Raw genomic sequence first — 18,012 nt, forward strand, 5'->3', positions numbered from 1 at the left:
CCACCCGACCCGGGTACCCGAGTTACCCGTCCCAGCCCTAATGCACGCCTATCCTGAAAACGTTGATATTAGTTTCAAATACAATGTAACTAATAATTTCCCCTTTTAATTTATCTGGAATTATTTTTCTTGGGGAAATACCGTATTCGACGTAATAAGCGCCCAGGGCACTCTCAAAATAAGAAATAGGGGGCTCTTATTGGAATATTATTTTGGTGAAAAAAGAGAGTTGAAAGATAAATTTCGTGGTTTATGCTGACAGCCTAAAATGTTTATATTCAACAGATATATTTTTTCCAGAATTTCATTGCCCATAATTAAGGGTGCATATAACACACGAGTGCGTATTATACGCGAATAAATAAGTCTTTTGTACATTGATCAATCGAATTGGGATTGTTCACTAGCCAATTTATTAGCAAATATCGCCGTGGGCGCTTATTACATCGAATACGGTACATCATGTATTCTTTTATTCTAGTAACAAACCCCTGTACGGACATTTTGTCAAGCCATGTTCAAACATGTTCATTAAAGTCATGAAAAAACATAGTCCCCTTCGCATAACCATAGTCCAAGCTGAATGATCTGAGTGAGATCAGTCTTGTGTCAACAAGAGAATCACGTTTCACACCAGTATTTCAGGAATCAATTATACTGCGATTATGGCACCAATACAGATCCATTAAGTTAGCATAATAACTCCTAAAGCCCTATTATCCACCTGTCTCTGGATATTCCCCATCGACAACATTTACATCCTGTGAGTGAGTGAGTGAGTGAGTGAGTATGGTTTTACGCCGCTTTTAGCAATATTCCAGCAATATCACGGCGGGGGACACCATTTCATCCTGTGACTTCCACACAAAAAATACACACGCATAGAGACAGTTATATCTACATGTGGGACATCCATGTGTACTATTGGACAAGCTGCACAGTTACAGGACTACAAAGCCTTTGCAAGAACAAAATCTGTATATCTCTACATGACTAAGCTGACTAGATTTCCTGCATTTAAAGTAAATGGGCTAGATTAAGACTCCCAAGGTGGCGCAGTGTCTTGGTGCCTTGTATTGGTCATCCATTGAATATGTAACAGCTAATAGAAGCATTAGCTATGAAGTGACAATACCAATATACTTGCTGATGAGGACAATGTGCCTTGCATAAGTGTGTGAGCTTGTACAGCACCATCAGCAGCACGACCATCATAGGATGGAGGCTAATTCTGTTTAAAAGAGACACCAGTCATCAAGGTGTCATGGAATATAAATTTGTTCAAATATGGCTGCAATCAAATGCTGGAATGTGGAATGTGATCAATGCTCTTACTACAAGCTAACTGGAATACACTGGTAGTAACCCAACTCTACAGCCTGTTCAGATACATGGTATGTACATATGGAGTTATTGTGACACAAGCTATTGTGGTTACACTTCAATAGCTATATATAACTAACATCACAGTATGATTATTATCTAAGAATGAATGTCAAGGGGCCGTAACCCTAATGTTGAATATACATGTTTTAGGGTGTCCTAATTTTAAAAACAGGACCTATAATAATGTTAACACTGTATGTTATTCCTCGAAGCAGTTATGCATGTTCAATATATACCATATGTTGGACAAGGGTAAGTATGGATAAACAAGTTTCTGTTACAACTAAGATGTTTTCAGAGTAGATTCTAAAACATTTATCAAGCAAGTCATCACCCTGAATAGAATATACCCTGAAAATTAGCTCATTTGTAATAAAGAAGTTGTTCATGCATAAAACTTTTCCTTGTACATCACAACTTCTCAATGTCATTCAAAGACGTTGTACAATGTATAATGTCATGTCATGCAATAATAGCATATACTCAAGCAGATGTTTGTACATAAATCAGTAAATGAAACGTATAAACACAGTAACTGTGTCATATGAAGTAATGAGTGCCTGCATAGTGTGGTGATCATAAGTAGAGCACGTGGCAAGGCTGACAATGCTGCAAGAGTAGTGCCAGAGCACCTCAGCAAATGGAGTACAGAGGCGCTCCGCCTGATAACGCTACACAGACTACAGAGTTCCTCTGTTGGTGGAAGTGAAGTGCCAGGGCACTCATCACTGAGTACAGAGTTCCAAGGATAGACACGCCCACTGGTCTGTTTGTCCGACACAAGTGAAAATCTAGGACCAGTTTGTTTACTCCCAAAATCCACTTATTTTACATAACCACTAGTCCGAAATTAGCTGTGGACCAGCTGTGTTGGATATGACCAATGGTGTCATCGTTCCTGTGTTGTGGAAGTAGTGCCAGCGTATTCCTGTACACTTAGTACAGTTCCTATGCTGCCTGAACTCAACAGATCAACTCAAATGTGTGGCCATATCAAACGTGCAGGGTTGTGGCATTAGTGAGGGGCTGCAAGTGTCAGTGACGATTCAAATTTTCTCGATGTGCTTTCTGAAAAAATCAAAACAAACAAATTATAGCAAGTGAAGCATTCATATTTTTGACAGGTGAACAAGTGCAAATAAACTAGATTTCAATGGGTAAACATGCGAGTGGTACAAGGGTACAAGTGGTACAGAGGGAACTGGATAGTAGGGGTCTCCACAGTAGATCTTGGCTATTGAGGACCTCAGTGGTGGATCCTAAATAGTTGATCTTGGCTAGTGAGGGCCTTATCACTAGATCTTGCTTTTGATGACCTTATTAGTGGATTTTGGCTAGTGGAGACCTGATTAATAGATCTTGGTTTTGGGGGACCTCTGTGGTTTTTGGCTAGTGAAGACCTGATTAGTAGATCTTGGTTTTTGGGAACCTCTGTGGATTTTGGCTAGTGGAGACCTGATTAGTAGATCTTGGTTTTTGGGGACCTCTGTGGATTTTGGCTAGTGGAGACCTGATTAGTAGATCTTGGTTTTTGGGGACCTCTGTGGTTTTTGGCTAGTGAAGACCTGATTAGTAGATCTTGGTTTTGGGGACCTCTGTGGATTTTGGCTAGTGAAGACCTGATTAGTAGATCTTGGTTTTTGGGGGACCTCTGTGGATTTTGGCAAGTTGAGACCTTCAGGGTCTTCTTTATATGGATCTCTTTGGCTAAAGATACTTGGTAATATTTTGTTGAAAATAGAGATGGGAGAAAATGTTCATTACTACTCTATAATTGGTTTAACTGGGATGTATGAAGTTCCCTGTATACAACTGCATTGGTGACAAAAATGAAAATATAAATGGTAAAATCAACCAGTGATGCAGACAATGATTGAAAATTCAAATAAACATAAATTCTGTGACAGTGTATAAAAATATATTTAAAAACAAAAACAATTAAAGAGCAATCTCCATACACATAACGAGAACACCCAATGAATATATAACCAGTTTGTAAAGTACATCTATATCTAATCAAGTCTGTGTGAGTCCAGGTATATGGCTCGGTTAATTACACTGTAATTGCAGTTGGCATCGAGTTACCTGTTGTACCCATATATCTGACTTCTATAATAATGATATGCTGCAACAGATGTACACGTGACTGTAAAACAATCTACTTCTAGATTAAATCAATTTGTAAAACAGAGATGTCATTCCAGGCTTGGATACACTTTCTGATGGATTAGCCCAGTGAAGTTGGATTGCATAAGTAATCTATATATACTACACAAAAAATAGTTAAAAACACCCAATTCTTTCATATTTCAGACTAGTAATTCATTATTGGGGCACGGCGTTGGATTGGTCTTTGGACTATCATATTTAGCCCAGCCCAATACATGTAACAATTTTTAAAAGAACAGTGTAATTTTTGCCTGCCTGTTTGTTGTCATACATTTTGACATACACCCTCTGTCACTGTCCTTTTTTCATGACCCCGCTCCATCCAGTTGTGATAAATTTTGGCATCAGCCCTCTTTAGCTGTGTCATTTTTTCATGACCCCCCAAATCTAATAAATCCCTTCCTACAGTTGTGTGAAAGAACAGAGTACCCTTCACTTCTTTTGAGTAGTATATGTATAAATCAATAAAAGCAGCATGACATGGAATTAATAAGACTGCAGGATTCAGTAATGGCTTGAATATGTGAACATGAGTCATGGCGAATACGTCTCTAAATCATGCATATACCTGGAGTAGGATAGCACTAGATTTATCTATCAGCAGATGTGACTATAGTCATATTCATACTGATAAGGAATGATACATTATTATTGTAGTCATGAACTACTCTTGAAACAAAGAATGCTTCTTGCTTGAGAAATGCACATATTATCTAAAAACAATATAAAGACTTCGATCACTTTCTTGCCTTGCAAAGTTAATACCTTGAATAAATGAGATCATCAAAATAGCTCAACTTTGGTGTTAGAAAATTCTTGTTGCATCTAGCCAGACTTGCTGTTAATGCTGACATATTTTACACCAAATAGATGACGGAGACAGTGCCTGATGGTCAACAAATCTACCCCGAATTTGAGTATTTTGTAAATAACAATTTTTAAACTCATCTAATGGACCATAGTGACCATAGTGACCATCTCAGGCATAATTCACAACCCAAAAATATTTACAATATAAACACTATCTGAACACTGTTCTACTTATAGTGGGCACAGGTGGCCCAGTCGTCTAAGGCGCCACGATTCGCTGTGCAGAGTTGCATCGCTTGGGCACGCCAGAAACCTATGATTCTGGGTTCGAATTCCAGTTTGCCTGATTATGTTTCTAGGTTTGTCAGCACCATACCCGTGCTCATGGGTTTCACTGAAGTGGTAAACGTCTGAGACCTACATCACTTCGGGCTTTCCTCCCAGATTAAGCTGACACGCTGTGATATAACTGGAATAATGTTAAAAGTGGCGTTAAACCCAACTCACTCACTCACTCGAATGATGGGCTATAAAGCTTATAGCATATGGTTATGTCTGACATAGTGAAAATATCCCGTCATCCCAAAGGAGTGTAAAGTAGCACTGGCTGGCTTCATCCTTGGGAGAAGACTGACAACTGGTGTTGCATGAACTACTCTCTAATGACTCTTTAGTGGCATTAACAACCCTTTGATGGGTTTCTGGTAGAGAGATCCCCATTATGCCAGTTTGTTAGATGGAATAAATGGATAAGGGGTGGACACAATGGATACTGAGGGAGGACAGTAGCCACTTTGTAAGTCCAGTTCTCAGCTGTTACCTGGCTGGTTTAGCGTGTGATCATACCCTGACGACATGAACTGATCCCAACCCACTGACCATTGGTTTACCCACACAAGCTGACGTATGAGTAAGATGAGCGATTGATTCAATGAGCCCTTGTTCCAACCCTTCGATGGGGGGAGCCCAACAACACACTATATTTCTGAACACAAGCATGTTCTCTGAACAGTTTTTTTCCTGTAAAACCTGAGGCCAACTTATTTCAGGCAACTTGGAGGACAGATTATTTTTTTTGTAAACAAATCCACCCCAACCCCCGAGAATATCAAATGGTAAAAAGGAGTATCAAACGTAATTTCCTGGCGACCGACCTACACTTCCTCCACGAAATACATCACCCTCCATAACATGACAACCTAATCTACGCTGAAATTAACACGAGGACTGTCAGTATGCAGAGGAACATAATTCCCACAACACACCTCAAACTTAACAACGAACTGGTTGAAGATTCCGAACATGTCGCTTGTGTCCATCTTGTTGGGGTCCTCCCCGAAGTACTGCACCATCTCATGGAACGCCTCCATGGCGGTTGTCTGAAGTCGGGACATGGACTGCACCTCACTGGTGGCACGTCCGATGAATTTCTGTGGGAAACTCAGGAAAGATAGTGATAAAATGATTCTTTAAAAGTGCTTTAGGCCTGTGGCAGAAACAAATATCCCTACATGACAAAACTTTACTAAAAGGGCTGTTATTACAATAAAACAGACTATTTAAACCAAATGTAAACTAAAACATGAATAGACTAATTGATTTTGTAGCATCATATAAATATTACCAAAATTTGACTTAATTATCTCCCTTTGCTATGACATCATCGGTGACATCTGTATGAGCGCTAGTGCATCATTGCCCAATGTTTGTTAGAAGCAGCCTATATAATCTTTAGCAACACATGTTATCCCCATCTGAAGTCTTCATTAAGGGTACAAACAAATGATGCTATCTATTCCTAAGTTTGAAGTAGAAAATCCATCTAAACTATAAGCTCTTGTACATATTCTCTGGGCTTTCCACTGGTCGATACCAGTAAGAGTCACCTTCTTCTATGGGTATTTTAAAAATATAGCTGATCAGACATAACTGTCCAAATGAACAAGGTCAAGATAAAACCCCGGATAATTCTTACCGACAGGGCAGTACAATTATTCACATTGAAAGAAAAAGAAGCTGACATCATATGTTCCAAAATATATGTATTTGGACCAATTTTCAGGTTGATGCACATTATCTTTTTATTGTTGGTGTGATTGAAGGACAATGCCGAGCATGATATCAACAGTGAAGGATACACCAATGACTTCGTTGAATCTGTCCGTGAATCCGGCCGGTGCTGAGTGGCCTTTCATCTTCTCCAGGGTGCTGGAGATTTCCTGTAACAGGTGGTGCCAAGGATACATCAGTCAAACATCATGAACTTATACATACCCATGTGTTATCCATCACTATGTCTGTAGAAGGGGGAACATGATGACATACATCTGCTGAAACTCATTCACTGCTGGATTGATGTATTGACAGACACTGATCCATGCATGTATGTGTGTACCGGTAGTCTTTTAAGGTGTTGTATCGAGGAGAATTGATGCATGTATTTTGGCCAGACTTTTTCTTCTTACTTTCATGGATTTTTGGCCAATAGCACAGTAGTTCAGGATTTAAGAATAATATCTATTCCAATTTCAAATATTTTTTTCCATTTCCTTAAAAAGTATAATCAGTAGGTAGGGAAATATACTTTTTTTTAAAAATAACTAGAGACAAGTTTTGATTATAGTATTTTAAATAATTCATCTATATTAACAGTGATAGTAAATGAAGTTTTTTTTAAACATTTTACTTATTTCTGGTCAACGGAATAAAACAATTGATTTTGGGGGAGTCAACGGATTTGTAAATGAAGTTTAAAAAAAGTCTGGCCTTAAGACGTTCCCACACAAAAAAAACATCAAGAATATACATCACAGATATATTTGTCATTATAAACGCATTTGTTTCCCTGAGCAGTGACACTGTATTATTTCATGTTGTGATATTCAGCTTTAATTTGTTACAAGCAAATCCATGTTCCTTTGAGATGGGTAATATCTCATGATGACTGACTAAAATCTTATTATTGAAAAATCCCTTTAGGCATGGTCTCTAGTGACTGTTTATGTATTGTTACCTGGAGCTGGCTATAAACTATATTTGTATAGTATCCCGTCAGAATGGGTGGTTAGAGAGAGAGATATATATAGAGAGAGAGTATGGTTTTATGCCGCTTTTAGCAATATTCCAGCAATATCACGGCGGGGGACACCAGAAATGGGCTTCACACATAGTGCCCATGTAGGGAATCGAACCAGGGTCTTCGGCATGACGAGCGAACGCTTTAACCACTAGACTACCCGACCGCCCCTACAGAGAGAGAGAACAGTGCTGTACCTGTACTGCCTTTCTGAGATCCTGTAACTCCTGGTGAAGCAGAACGTTGGACACTGCAACAGGGATATATCACACATATAGCATACTCATTGTCTTGCGCAGTACTCTTGAAATGTTGAATGACAGTTTGAAATTATCAATGAACAGGTGTGTGAATGGCTGCTTGTACTAATCTGGACTTATGCCAGTTTTATAATGCTAGCCCACTGAGATACCACTGAGCCCACACAGTTTAACATGAATACCCCACTCAGATACAGTATACTGACTCTGAGCAAACATGCCAAAAAGGTCTGAAAGAAATCTAGATTTTTAACTTTGGCAATTGACATTATTGACAATAACAAGTCTGCTTCAGTAAATTAAAACTTTATTTCATCATAACAGTTTATGTAAATTATTATCAATGATGACAATTTCATATCAATAATCATTGATATTTCTTCTCATCATTGATAATTCTGATTATCGATCTTTTTTGCCAGCCCTACACCCATTTTATATTTGTTTGAAACAAACCAATTGATTAATATCACATACTATTTTAGAACATCCTAGCATGGCAAGTCAACGATTAATCTTTTGCAACACCTGGGAACAAATCCTTTGTTTCCAGCACGTTCAAGAACAGATTATCAAATCAAGTGACTAGTCCTTAAACACACATGAGCCGAGTCTCTCTTAATCCATCTTGAATATAAAATAAATCTGTCTATAAATAAAAGAGTCTGGACCAGACAATCCAGTGATTGACATCACAAGCATCGATTCACGCAATTAGGATATGATGACATGCACCAACCAAGTCAGCGAGCCTGACCACCGGATCCTGTTGGTGGCCTCTTGCAACAAGCATAGTCGCCTTTTATAGCAAGCATGGGCTGCTGAAGACGTATTCTACCCCAGATCTTCACGGGTCTCTGCATTATGTGAGAGTGAGAGCTGAAAGAAAAGATGACAAGGAGCACTACCTTTACTAGCTTTAGAAACTGCCTTTATTTCCTCGCTGAGTGTGATGAGCTCGGGGAACTTGGTCTTGATGGTGTCCACCAGGACATGGAGGAAGGTCAACTTGTTGTCGCTGGTCTTCGTAACGTCAAGCTAGGAGGTAAACACAACTACCATATACAACTGTGTCCATGTCAGCATACAAAACCAACTATGCTTCACTCATCGGTTGATCTGATCACATGAACACTTGGTTTAATATTGAAACATATTCATCGTATCCATGATGGTGATGATACCGGTAACTTCAACACGAGTAGAAACGGAAGCTGGTTCCATAGCCGAACATGTCTTTTAGATATCTACAAATTTCATTATAAATACTTGCATCTTCACTGTTTAGTTTTGACGACAACCCTTGAAAGACCCCTAATTCTAGGTACATAAACCTCGCCTTATACACAGCAATATACAGTACCAGTTTGGTAAAGCCCACTAGCATGCACATGATGCTGATAATACGAGCATCATAATCAGGGTGGATCAGGGACTCTAACTCTGCTGACCAAATGTGGCATGTTATACATCTGGCCCACTGATGCCCCAAGGTGCACACATTGACAGGGATGTGTGTTGTACTACCTGTGTGAGGAAGGTGACTCGGAAGCCCGCAGCCTCTCCCACCCTCTGGTTGCCCTTGTTCATGTAGTTCCCCATCGCCAGGATCAGCTGAAATAAAAACGTACCATGAGGTCATTGCTGATGTCAACAACATACCATGAGGTCATCACTCACTGATGTCAACAAAGTACCATGTGGTCATCGCTGATGTCAACAACATACCGTGTTGTTGAGAAGGCTGCTTTCTGATTGGCCAATATCAACTTCTTGTTAGTCATTTCATTGGTTGGTCAAAGTTCACGAAAGGTCGTTCTGACGTGACCCGTAACTGGATGTAATTGGATGTAATTGGATGTTCTCAGATCTTTGTTTAGCAGTAGTGAGATCTAAGATCTGATTTAAATGAGATTGGAATTCAGAGTTCCAGATAATGTTTTGAGCCATTAAGTATTTACTTAAACAAAAATCACCTAAAAATATATTTACATATAACTCTGTCACAACAATTTTGTTATTACACAGGATCTCACCTCCAAAATCTTGGCCAACTTCTTGCTTTCTTTCATTTCTAATGATGCTGTCTTGATGTAATGCAGATTCTGAAAACATATTCACGTGAATAGTTCAAATCATGAGAATGTCCACAGGCATACAACTGTTCTCAACTTTATGATAACAAAACTGAGAAACTAGAATCCCAGGTTGAGGATGTGTCCAGTTAGTTTGTGTTCAAGGTGATATAAATATTGTCTCTAATCAGCCGGAACAGCAAAATATTGATTTTACAAAGAGGACTCTTGCTGGGATTGTTTTGATGTAACTGGCTAATATACTAAACATTACAATAGCTAGTGAAGTTTTAACAAGACCGCTAAACGTTGACAGATAGCTAAAAATAACCTTCTTGTATTTTAGTTGTGTCCGATTAAGGTAGTGATTATGTATATTTGTTTATCTGTTTTATTTGTGGATCACTTAATTCCAATTGCACAAGGTGTCATTGTAGGAAAGATGTTTTTAAATAAATGTCAATTCAACAGTCCTTTGTTGCTGTGAATGTAATCCAATTATTGATCAACCAGGGAAGTATCAAAGGGAGATAACTTTGTACCTCCTTCATTTCGGTTATTTTCTCCTCAAAGTTTGTCTTGAATAGCATGGCCTGGAGTCGTTGATGGTAGCCTGGAATACGGCTCATCTAAAAGAAAAAACATGAAAGGTCATCACAAACTCAAATGACATAATACAAGAAATAACGGTCTCTGTGTTCTCAGGCAAATTAAATGATGTGTCAGCATAACAGATACAAAATAACCCTGCAAAGTGTGTTTCACTCAAGAAGTGGCAGCAGTGGTTGATAGCATGAGCATCCGTTACTCCCCTGGAGTGAGTGAGTGAGTTGGGTTAACACTTACTTTGAACAATGTTTCAGTTATTATCATGACATGACATTGATGAAACCCACAAGCTTATTGCTGACAATGTACTCTGGTACAGTGACACATTCAAATGGCCAAGTCACAGCAAGGAGTTGGTCCTTCAGCTTGTCACCAATATCAAGTTCTCAATATCCAACATATGCTGTGACTTATTAGTCCCCAAATAAGGTGTCTTTTGTGAGAAGCATGGGAACACTTGTGTACCCATCCTGCATGCCGTGACTGACAGATTTTATTGGTGCTTCGTTTATCTTGTCAGGCCATATCAAGCGTGTGTGGGCAAGCATGGTGGAGTTACCTCATATGTGAACTGGTCAGGTTTGCTAAGATCTTCAATGTCTCCCTTGAAATCACCATAGCTGGCCATCTGACAAAAGTGGGGTAAAATAAAATAATTATATGAATAATCCATTTGAATCTTAAAAAAAATGAAAAAAATGTTTACCTACACCACAAGGCTACTTGTAACATGAAAGTCAGGAACACTTTTCAACTTTCCCCACCAAGAATACCAGTAAACACAATTGGACTCACATTGAATTTGGCTATATAATACAATGTCACTTGTCAAGGATAGATAACACAGTGTACTTAACATCACATTGGAAATTTGAAAAAAAATAAATTGGTAATAAAAATGACGTGGCGTGCAGATGACGGAGAAACCTTTCCTGTTTTTAGCCTAATGTAAACCTGTCCTCTCGGGCAACCCAAGATACTTCCTCTGTCTTCGACAGTATTACCGCTTTCAAAATAAACTATATAAGTTGAATGGTTGATGATTTCAAGATCTTAACAATCCTTGACTGCATATATCCAGTCTGTTTCAGTGCATAACTTACCTTAACATTCCATGCATCTCACTATCTGTTATTTGCAGTGTGGGTGTATATGTGTCAATAATCATTCAGTGTCACCAAGTGTTAAAGCACTCCTTTGAATTTCAATGTTTCAGTGTCAGTCCACATGTTTCAGTATCAGTCCATTGTTTCAGTATCAGTCCATCGTTTCAGCGTCACAGTATCGGTCCACATGTTTCAATGTCAGTCCACATGTTCAGTGTCAGTCCATTGTTTCAGTATCAGTCCACATGTTCAGTGTCAGTCCACATGTTCAATGTCAGTACATGTTTCAGTGTCGGTCCACATGTTTCAGTATCAGTCCATTGTTTCAGTATCAGTCAACATGTTTCAATGTCAGTACATGTTTCAATGTCAGTCCATGTTTCAGTGTCAGTCCACATGTTCAGTGTCAGTCCACATGTTTCAGTGTCAGTCCACGTTTCAGTGTCAGTCCACATGTTTCAGTGTCAGTCCACATGTTTCAGTGTCAGTCCACATGTTCAGTGTTAGTCCACATGTTCAATATCAGTCTATTGTTTCAGTATCACTCCACATGTTCAATGTCAGTCCACATGTTCAATATCAGTCTATTGTTTCAGTATCACTCCACATGTTCAATGTCAGTCCACATGTTCAATATCAGTCTATTGTTTCAGTATCAGTCCACATGTTCAATATCAGTCTACTGTTTCAGTATTAGTCCACATGTTCAATGTCAGTCCACATGTTTCAGTATCAGTATATTGTTTCAGCGTCAAAGTGAACATGATTACATGGAAGTGCAGTTAACATAATGTCATCTAAAGAGGGACTATGTTCCATGGGCAGGTCATATTCCACTTCAGGTCTAAACATTCCAGTTTGTACTATTTGTGGCACCGAGACATTGTTTAGTGTATTTAAGGTACCAGTAATCACTGCTCGACTGAGACACATCATACAATTTTGCAGGCACATTAGTTTGAATTGTTTCAGTGTCAGTCCACATGTTCAGTGTCAGTCCACATGTTTCAGTGTCAGTCCACGTTTCAGTGTCAGTCCTAATGTTTCAGTGTCAGTCCACATGTTTCAGTGTCAGTCCACATGTTCAGTGTTAGTCCACATGTTCAATATCAGTCTATTGTTTCAGTATCACTCCACATGTTCAATGTCAGTCCACATGTTCAATATCAGTCTATTGTTTCAGTATCACTCCACATGTTCAATGTCAGTCCACATGTTCAATATCAGTCTATTGTTTCAGTATCAGTCCACATGTTCAATATCAGTCTACTGTTTCAGTATTAGTCCACATGTTCAATGTCAGTCCACATGTTTCAGTATCAGTATATTGTTTCAGCGTCAAAGTGAACATGATTACATGGAAGTGCAGTTAACATAATGTCATCTAAAGAGGGACTATGTTCCATGGGCAGGTCATATTCCACTTCAGGTCTAAACATTCCAGTTTGTACTATTTGTGGCACCGAGACATTGTTTAGTGTATTTAAGGTACCAGTAATCACTGCTCGACTGAGACACATCATACAATTTTGCAGGCACATTAGTTTGAATTACTGGAATCAAAATTGCTGGAATGCCAATTGGTTCTGAACATAGTCCTCCTTTAGGTTTGCTTTATATGTAACTTTCCTATACTAGACTTTCACACCAGAAATCAACACAATAATTCCATTCCTTTATAAGTATTTGCCAAGATGCTTGGGGTTACCTCCGTTCCACTGGGAGAGTAAGCCAGGAGTTGTTTAATGAGTTCTGGAGTCAAGATGTGCTCATCCATCCTGTACAGAGCCTCCTTCATCTGGGCTCCGGTCATCTTCAGGTGGCCCATCAGAATAGCTGCCAACAGAGAAGGGTACAGGAAGAGTGACATGGACAGAACCAGGTGCCAACAGAGAGAAGAGTACAGGAAGAGGGACATGGACAGAACCAGGTCTGCTGCCAACAGAGAGAAGAGTACAGGAAGAGTGACATGGACAGAACCAGGTCTGCTGCCAACAGAGAGAAGAGTACAGGAAGAGTGACATGGACAGAACCAGGTCTGCTGCCAACAGAGAGAGGAGTACAGGAAGAGGGACATGGACAGAACCAGGTCTGCTGCCAACAGAGAGAAGAGTACAGGAAGAGTGACATGGACAGAACCAGGTCTGCTGCCAACAGAGAGAAGAGTACAGGAAGAGGGACATGGACAGAACCAGGTCTGCTGCCAACAGAGAGAAGAGTACAGGAAGAGAGACATGGACAGAACCAGGCCTGCTGCCAACAGAGAGAGGAGTACAGAAAGAGAGACATGGACAGAACCAGGCCTGCTGCCAACAGAGAGAGGAGTACAGGAAGCAGGACATGGACAGAACCAGGTCTGCTGCCAACAGAGAGAAGAGTACAGGAAGCGGGACATGGACAGAACCAGCTGCCAACAGAGAGAAGAGTACAGGAAGAGGGACATGGACAGAACCAGGTCTGCTGCCAACAGAGAGAAGAGTACAGGAAGCGGGACATGGACAGAACCAGGTCTGCTGCCAACAGAGAGAGGAGTACAGGAAGCGGGACATGGACAGAACCAGGTCTGCTGCCAAGAGAGAGAAGAGTACAGGAAGAGTGACATGGACAGAACCAGGTCTGCTGCCAACAGAGAGAAGAGTACAGGAAGAGTCACATGGACAGAACCAAAGTCTGCTGCCAGCAGAGAGAGGAGTACAGGAAGCGGGACATGGACAGAACCAGGCCTGCTGCCAACAGAGAGAGAAGAGTACAGGAAGCGGGACATGGACAGAACCAGGTCTGCTGCCAACAGAGAGAAGAGTACAGGAAGCGGGACATGGACAGAACCAAGTCTGCTGCCAACAGAGAGAAGAGTACAGGAAGAGTGACATGGACAGAACCAGGTCTGCTGCCAACAGAGAGAGGAGTAGGTAGAGAGACATGGACAGAACCAGGTCTGCTGCCAACAGAGAGAAGAGTACAGGAAGAGGGACATGGACACAACCAGGTCTGCTGCCAACAGAGAGAGGAGTAGGTAGAGAGACATGGACAGAACCAGGTCTGCTGCCAACAGAGAGAAGAGTACAGGAAGAGGGACATGGACACAACCAGGTCTGCTGCCAACAGAGAGAAGAGTACAGGAAGAGAGACATGGACAGAACCAGGTCTGCTGCCAACAGAGAGAGGAGTACAGGAAGAGAGACATGGACAGAACCAGGTGCCAACAGAGAGAAGAGTACAGGAAGAGAGACATGGACAGAACCAGGTCTGCTGCCAACAGAGAGAAGAGTACAGGAAGAGTGACATGGACAGAACCAGGTCTGCTGCCAACAGAGAGAGGAGTACAGGAAGAGAGACATGGACAGAACCAGGTGCCAACAGAGAGAAGAGTACAGGAAGAGTGACATGGACAGAACCAGGTCTGCTGCCAACAGAGAGAGGAGTACAGGAAGCGGGACATGGACACAACCAGCTGCCAACAGAGAGAGGAGTACAGGAAGCGGGACATGGACACAACCAGGTGCCAACAGAGAGAAGAGTACAGGAAGGGAGACATGGACAGAACCAGGTCTGCTGCCAACAGAGAGAAGAGTACAGGAAGCGGGACATGGACAGAACCAGGTCAGCTGCCAACAGAGAGAGGAGTACAGGAAGCGGGACATGGACAGAACCAAGTCTGCTGCCAACAGAGAGAAGAGTACAGGAAGAGTCACATGGACAGAACCAGGTCTGCTGCCAACAGAGAGAAGAGTACAGGAAGAGTCACATGGACAGAACCAAAGTCTGCTGCCAGCAGAGAGAGGAGTACAGGAAGCGGGACATGGACAGAACCAGGCCTGCTGCCAACAGAGAGAGAAGAGTACAGGAAGCGGGACATGGACAGAACCAGGTCTGCTGCCAACAGAGAGAAGAGTACAGGAAGCGGGACATGGACAGAACCAAGTCTGCTGCCAAGAGAGAGAAGAGTACAGGAAGAGTGACATGGACAGAACCAGGTCTGCTGTCAACAGAGAGAAGAGTACAGAAAGAGAGACATGGACAGAACCAGGTCCGCTGCCAACAGAGAGAAGAGTACAGAAAGAGAGACATGGACAGAACCAGGTCTGCTGCCAACAGAGAGAAGAGTACAGAAAGAGAGACATGGACAGAACCAAGCCTGCTGCCAACAGAGAGAGGAGTACAGGAAGCGGGACATGGACAGAACCAAGTCTGCTGCCAAGAGAGAGAAGAGTACAGGAAGAGTGACATGGACAGAACCAGGTCTGCTGCCAACAGAGAGAAGAGTACAGGAAGAGTGACATGGACAGAACCAGGTCTGCTGCCAACAGAGAGAAGAGTACAGGAAGAGTGACATGGACAGAACCAGGTCTGCTGCCAACAGAGAGAGGAGTAGGTAGAGAGACATGGACAGAACCAGGTCTGCTGCCAACAGAGAGAAGAGTACAGGAAGAGGGACATGGACAGAACCAGGTCTGCTGCCAACAGAGAGAAGAGTACAGGAAGAGAGACATGGACAGAACCAGGTCTGCTGCCAACAGAGAGAGGAGTACAGGAAGAGAGACATGGACAGAACCAGGTGCCAACAGAGAGAAGAGTACAGGAAGAGAGACATGGACAGAACCAGGTCTGCTGCCAACAGAGAGAAGAGTACAGGAAGAGTGACATGGACAGAACCAGGTCTGCTGCCAACAGAGAGAGGAGTACAGGAAGAGAGACATGGACAGAACCAGGTCTGCTGCCAACAGAGAGAAGAGTACAGGAAGCGGGACATGGACAGAACCAGGTCTGCTGCCAACAGAGAGAGGAGTACAGGAAGAGAGACATGGACAGAACCAAGCCTGCTGCCAACAGAGAGAAGAGTACAGGAAGAGTGACATGGACAGAACCAGGTCTGCTGCCAACAGAGAGAAGAGTACAGGAAGAGAGACATGGACAGAACCAGGTCTGCTGCCAACAGAGAGAAGAGTACAGGAAGAGTGACATGGACAGAACCAGGTCTGCTGCCAACAGAGAGAGGAGTACAGGAAGAGAGACATGGACAGAACCAGGTGCCAACAGAGAGAAGAGTACAGGAAGAGTGACATGGACAGAACCAGGTCTGCTGCCAACAGAGAGAGGAGTACAGGAAGCGGGATATGGACACAACCAGCTGCCAACAGAGAGAGGAGTACAGGAAGCGGGACATGGACACAACCAGGTGCCAACAGAGAGAAGAGTACAGGAAGGGAGACATGGACAGAACCAGGCCTGCTGCCAACAGAGAGAGGAGTACAGGAAGCGGGACATGGACACAACCAGGTGCCAACAGAGAGAAGAGTACAGGAAGGGAGACATGGACAGAACCAGGTCTGCTGCCAACAGAGAGAGGAGTACAGGAAGAGGGACATGGACAGAACCAGGTCTGCTGCCAACAGAGAGAAGAGTACAGGAAGAGGGACATGGACAGAACCAGGTCTGCTGCCAACAGAGAGAGGAGTACAGGAAGAGAGACATGGACACAACCAGGTCTGCTGCCAACAGAGAGAAGAGTACAGGAAGAGGGACATGGACAGAACCAGGTCTGCTGCCAACAGAGAGAAGAGTACAGGAAGAGGGACATGGACAGAACCAGGTCTGCTGCCAACAGAGAGAAGAGTACAGGAAGAGGGACATGGACAGAACCAGGTCTGCTGCCAACAGAGAGAAGAGTACAGGAAGAGGGACATGGACAGAACCAGGTCTGCTGCCAACAGAGAGAAGAGTACAGGAAGAGGGACATGGACAGAACCAGGTCTGCTGCCAACAGAGAGAGGAGTACAGGAAGAGGGACATGGACAGAACCAGGTCTGCTGCCAACAGAGAGAGGAGTACAGGAAGAGGGACATGGACAGAACCAGGTCTGCTGCCAACAGAGAGAAGAGTACAGGAAGGGAGACATGGACAGAACCAGGTCTGCTGCCAACAGAGAGAAGAGTACAGGAAGAGTGACATGGACAGAACCAGGTCTGCTGCCAACAGAGAGAAGAGTACAGGAAGCGGGACATGGACAGAACCAGCTGCCAAAGATTAACCTGAGTCTATCTGTTCATGAGTTCTGGGAACTTTGAGTAAAGATGAACACGGTACCAGAAACAAACAAGGAGTGCCTGAAATTTGATTGTATTTCTGATTAGAAAGAAATATAGATATATTAATTTCAATGATTTACACAACCACATTCACTCGCCTTGGCCTTCATTTTCCATGTCCATTCACACTTTTTGTTGGTAGAAAAGTCCTTTAATTACATAACCTTATGGTAAATATCAGACATTCTCCAAAGGTTCGGATATACTTACACACATTGTATGCTTTCTTTGGATTTAGAATGCAGAGCTCCTGACGCTTCTCATGAAAATCTGAAATCCAAGAAAGGGAGAGACCTTGAGTTATGGACTTAAATGTGAATAATTTTGATGTTTACTTGTATATATATTATATTCATTGCCTTAAAGGTAGCACAAAATCCCTGTAATAATTTTTTTTTGAATCTTAGAATTAAATTTACCTTGCTTCCATAGGGA

At 42.0% G+C, this 18,012-nt stretch overlaps 1 protein-coding gene across 2 annotated transcripts in view; it reads right to left on the reverse strand.

Moving 5' to 3' along the window:
• Positions 1-484: 484 nt before the first annotated feature.
• The window catches only part of LOC124146351 (delphilin-like), a 65,497-nt gene continuing 47,969 nt past the window's right edge, over positions 485-18,012 (reverse strand). For both annotated transcript variants that reach the window (XM_048392206.1, XM_048392205.1), the window contains 11 exons: positions 17,788-17,847; positions 13,200-13,327; positions 10,945-11,013; positions 10,319-10,405; positions 9,738-9,806; positions 9,229-9,315; positions 8,610-8,739; positions 7,639-7,691; positions 6,504-6,584; positions 5,631-5,795; positions 485-2,454 (listed from right to left, as the gene is read on the reverse strand). In XM_048392206.1, the coding sequence (XP_048248163.1) occupies positions 2,422-2,454; positions 5,631-5,795; positions 6,504-6,584; positions 7,639-7,691; positions 8,610-8,739; positions 9,229-9,315; positions 9,738-9,806; positions 10,319-10,405; positions 10,945-11,013; positions 13,200-13,327; positions 17,788-17,847 (962 nt within the window). In that variant the 3' untranslated portion in view covers positions 485-2,421. The remainder of the gene's footprint in view (positions 2,455-5,630; positions 5,796-6,503; positions 6,585-7,638; positions 7,692-8,609; positions 8,740-9,228; positions 9,316-9,737; positions 9,807-10,318; positions 10,406-10,944; positions 11,014-13,199; positions 13,328-17,787; positions 17,848-18,012) is intronic.

The sequence above is a fragment of the Haliotis rufescens genome, unplaced genomic scaffold, assembly GCF_023055435.1.
Source record: "Haliotis rufescens isolate VD_foot unplaced genomic scaffold, xgHalRufe1.0.p SCAF_11, whole genome shotgun sequence".
Classification (NCBI taxonomy): Eukaryota; Metazoa; Mollusca; class Gastropoda; order Lepetellida; family Haliotidae; genus Haliotis; species Haliotis rufescens.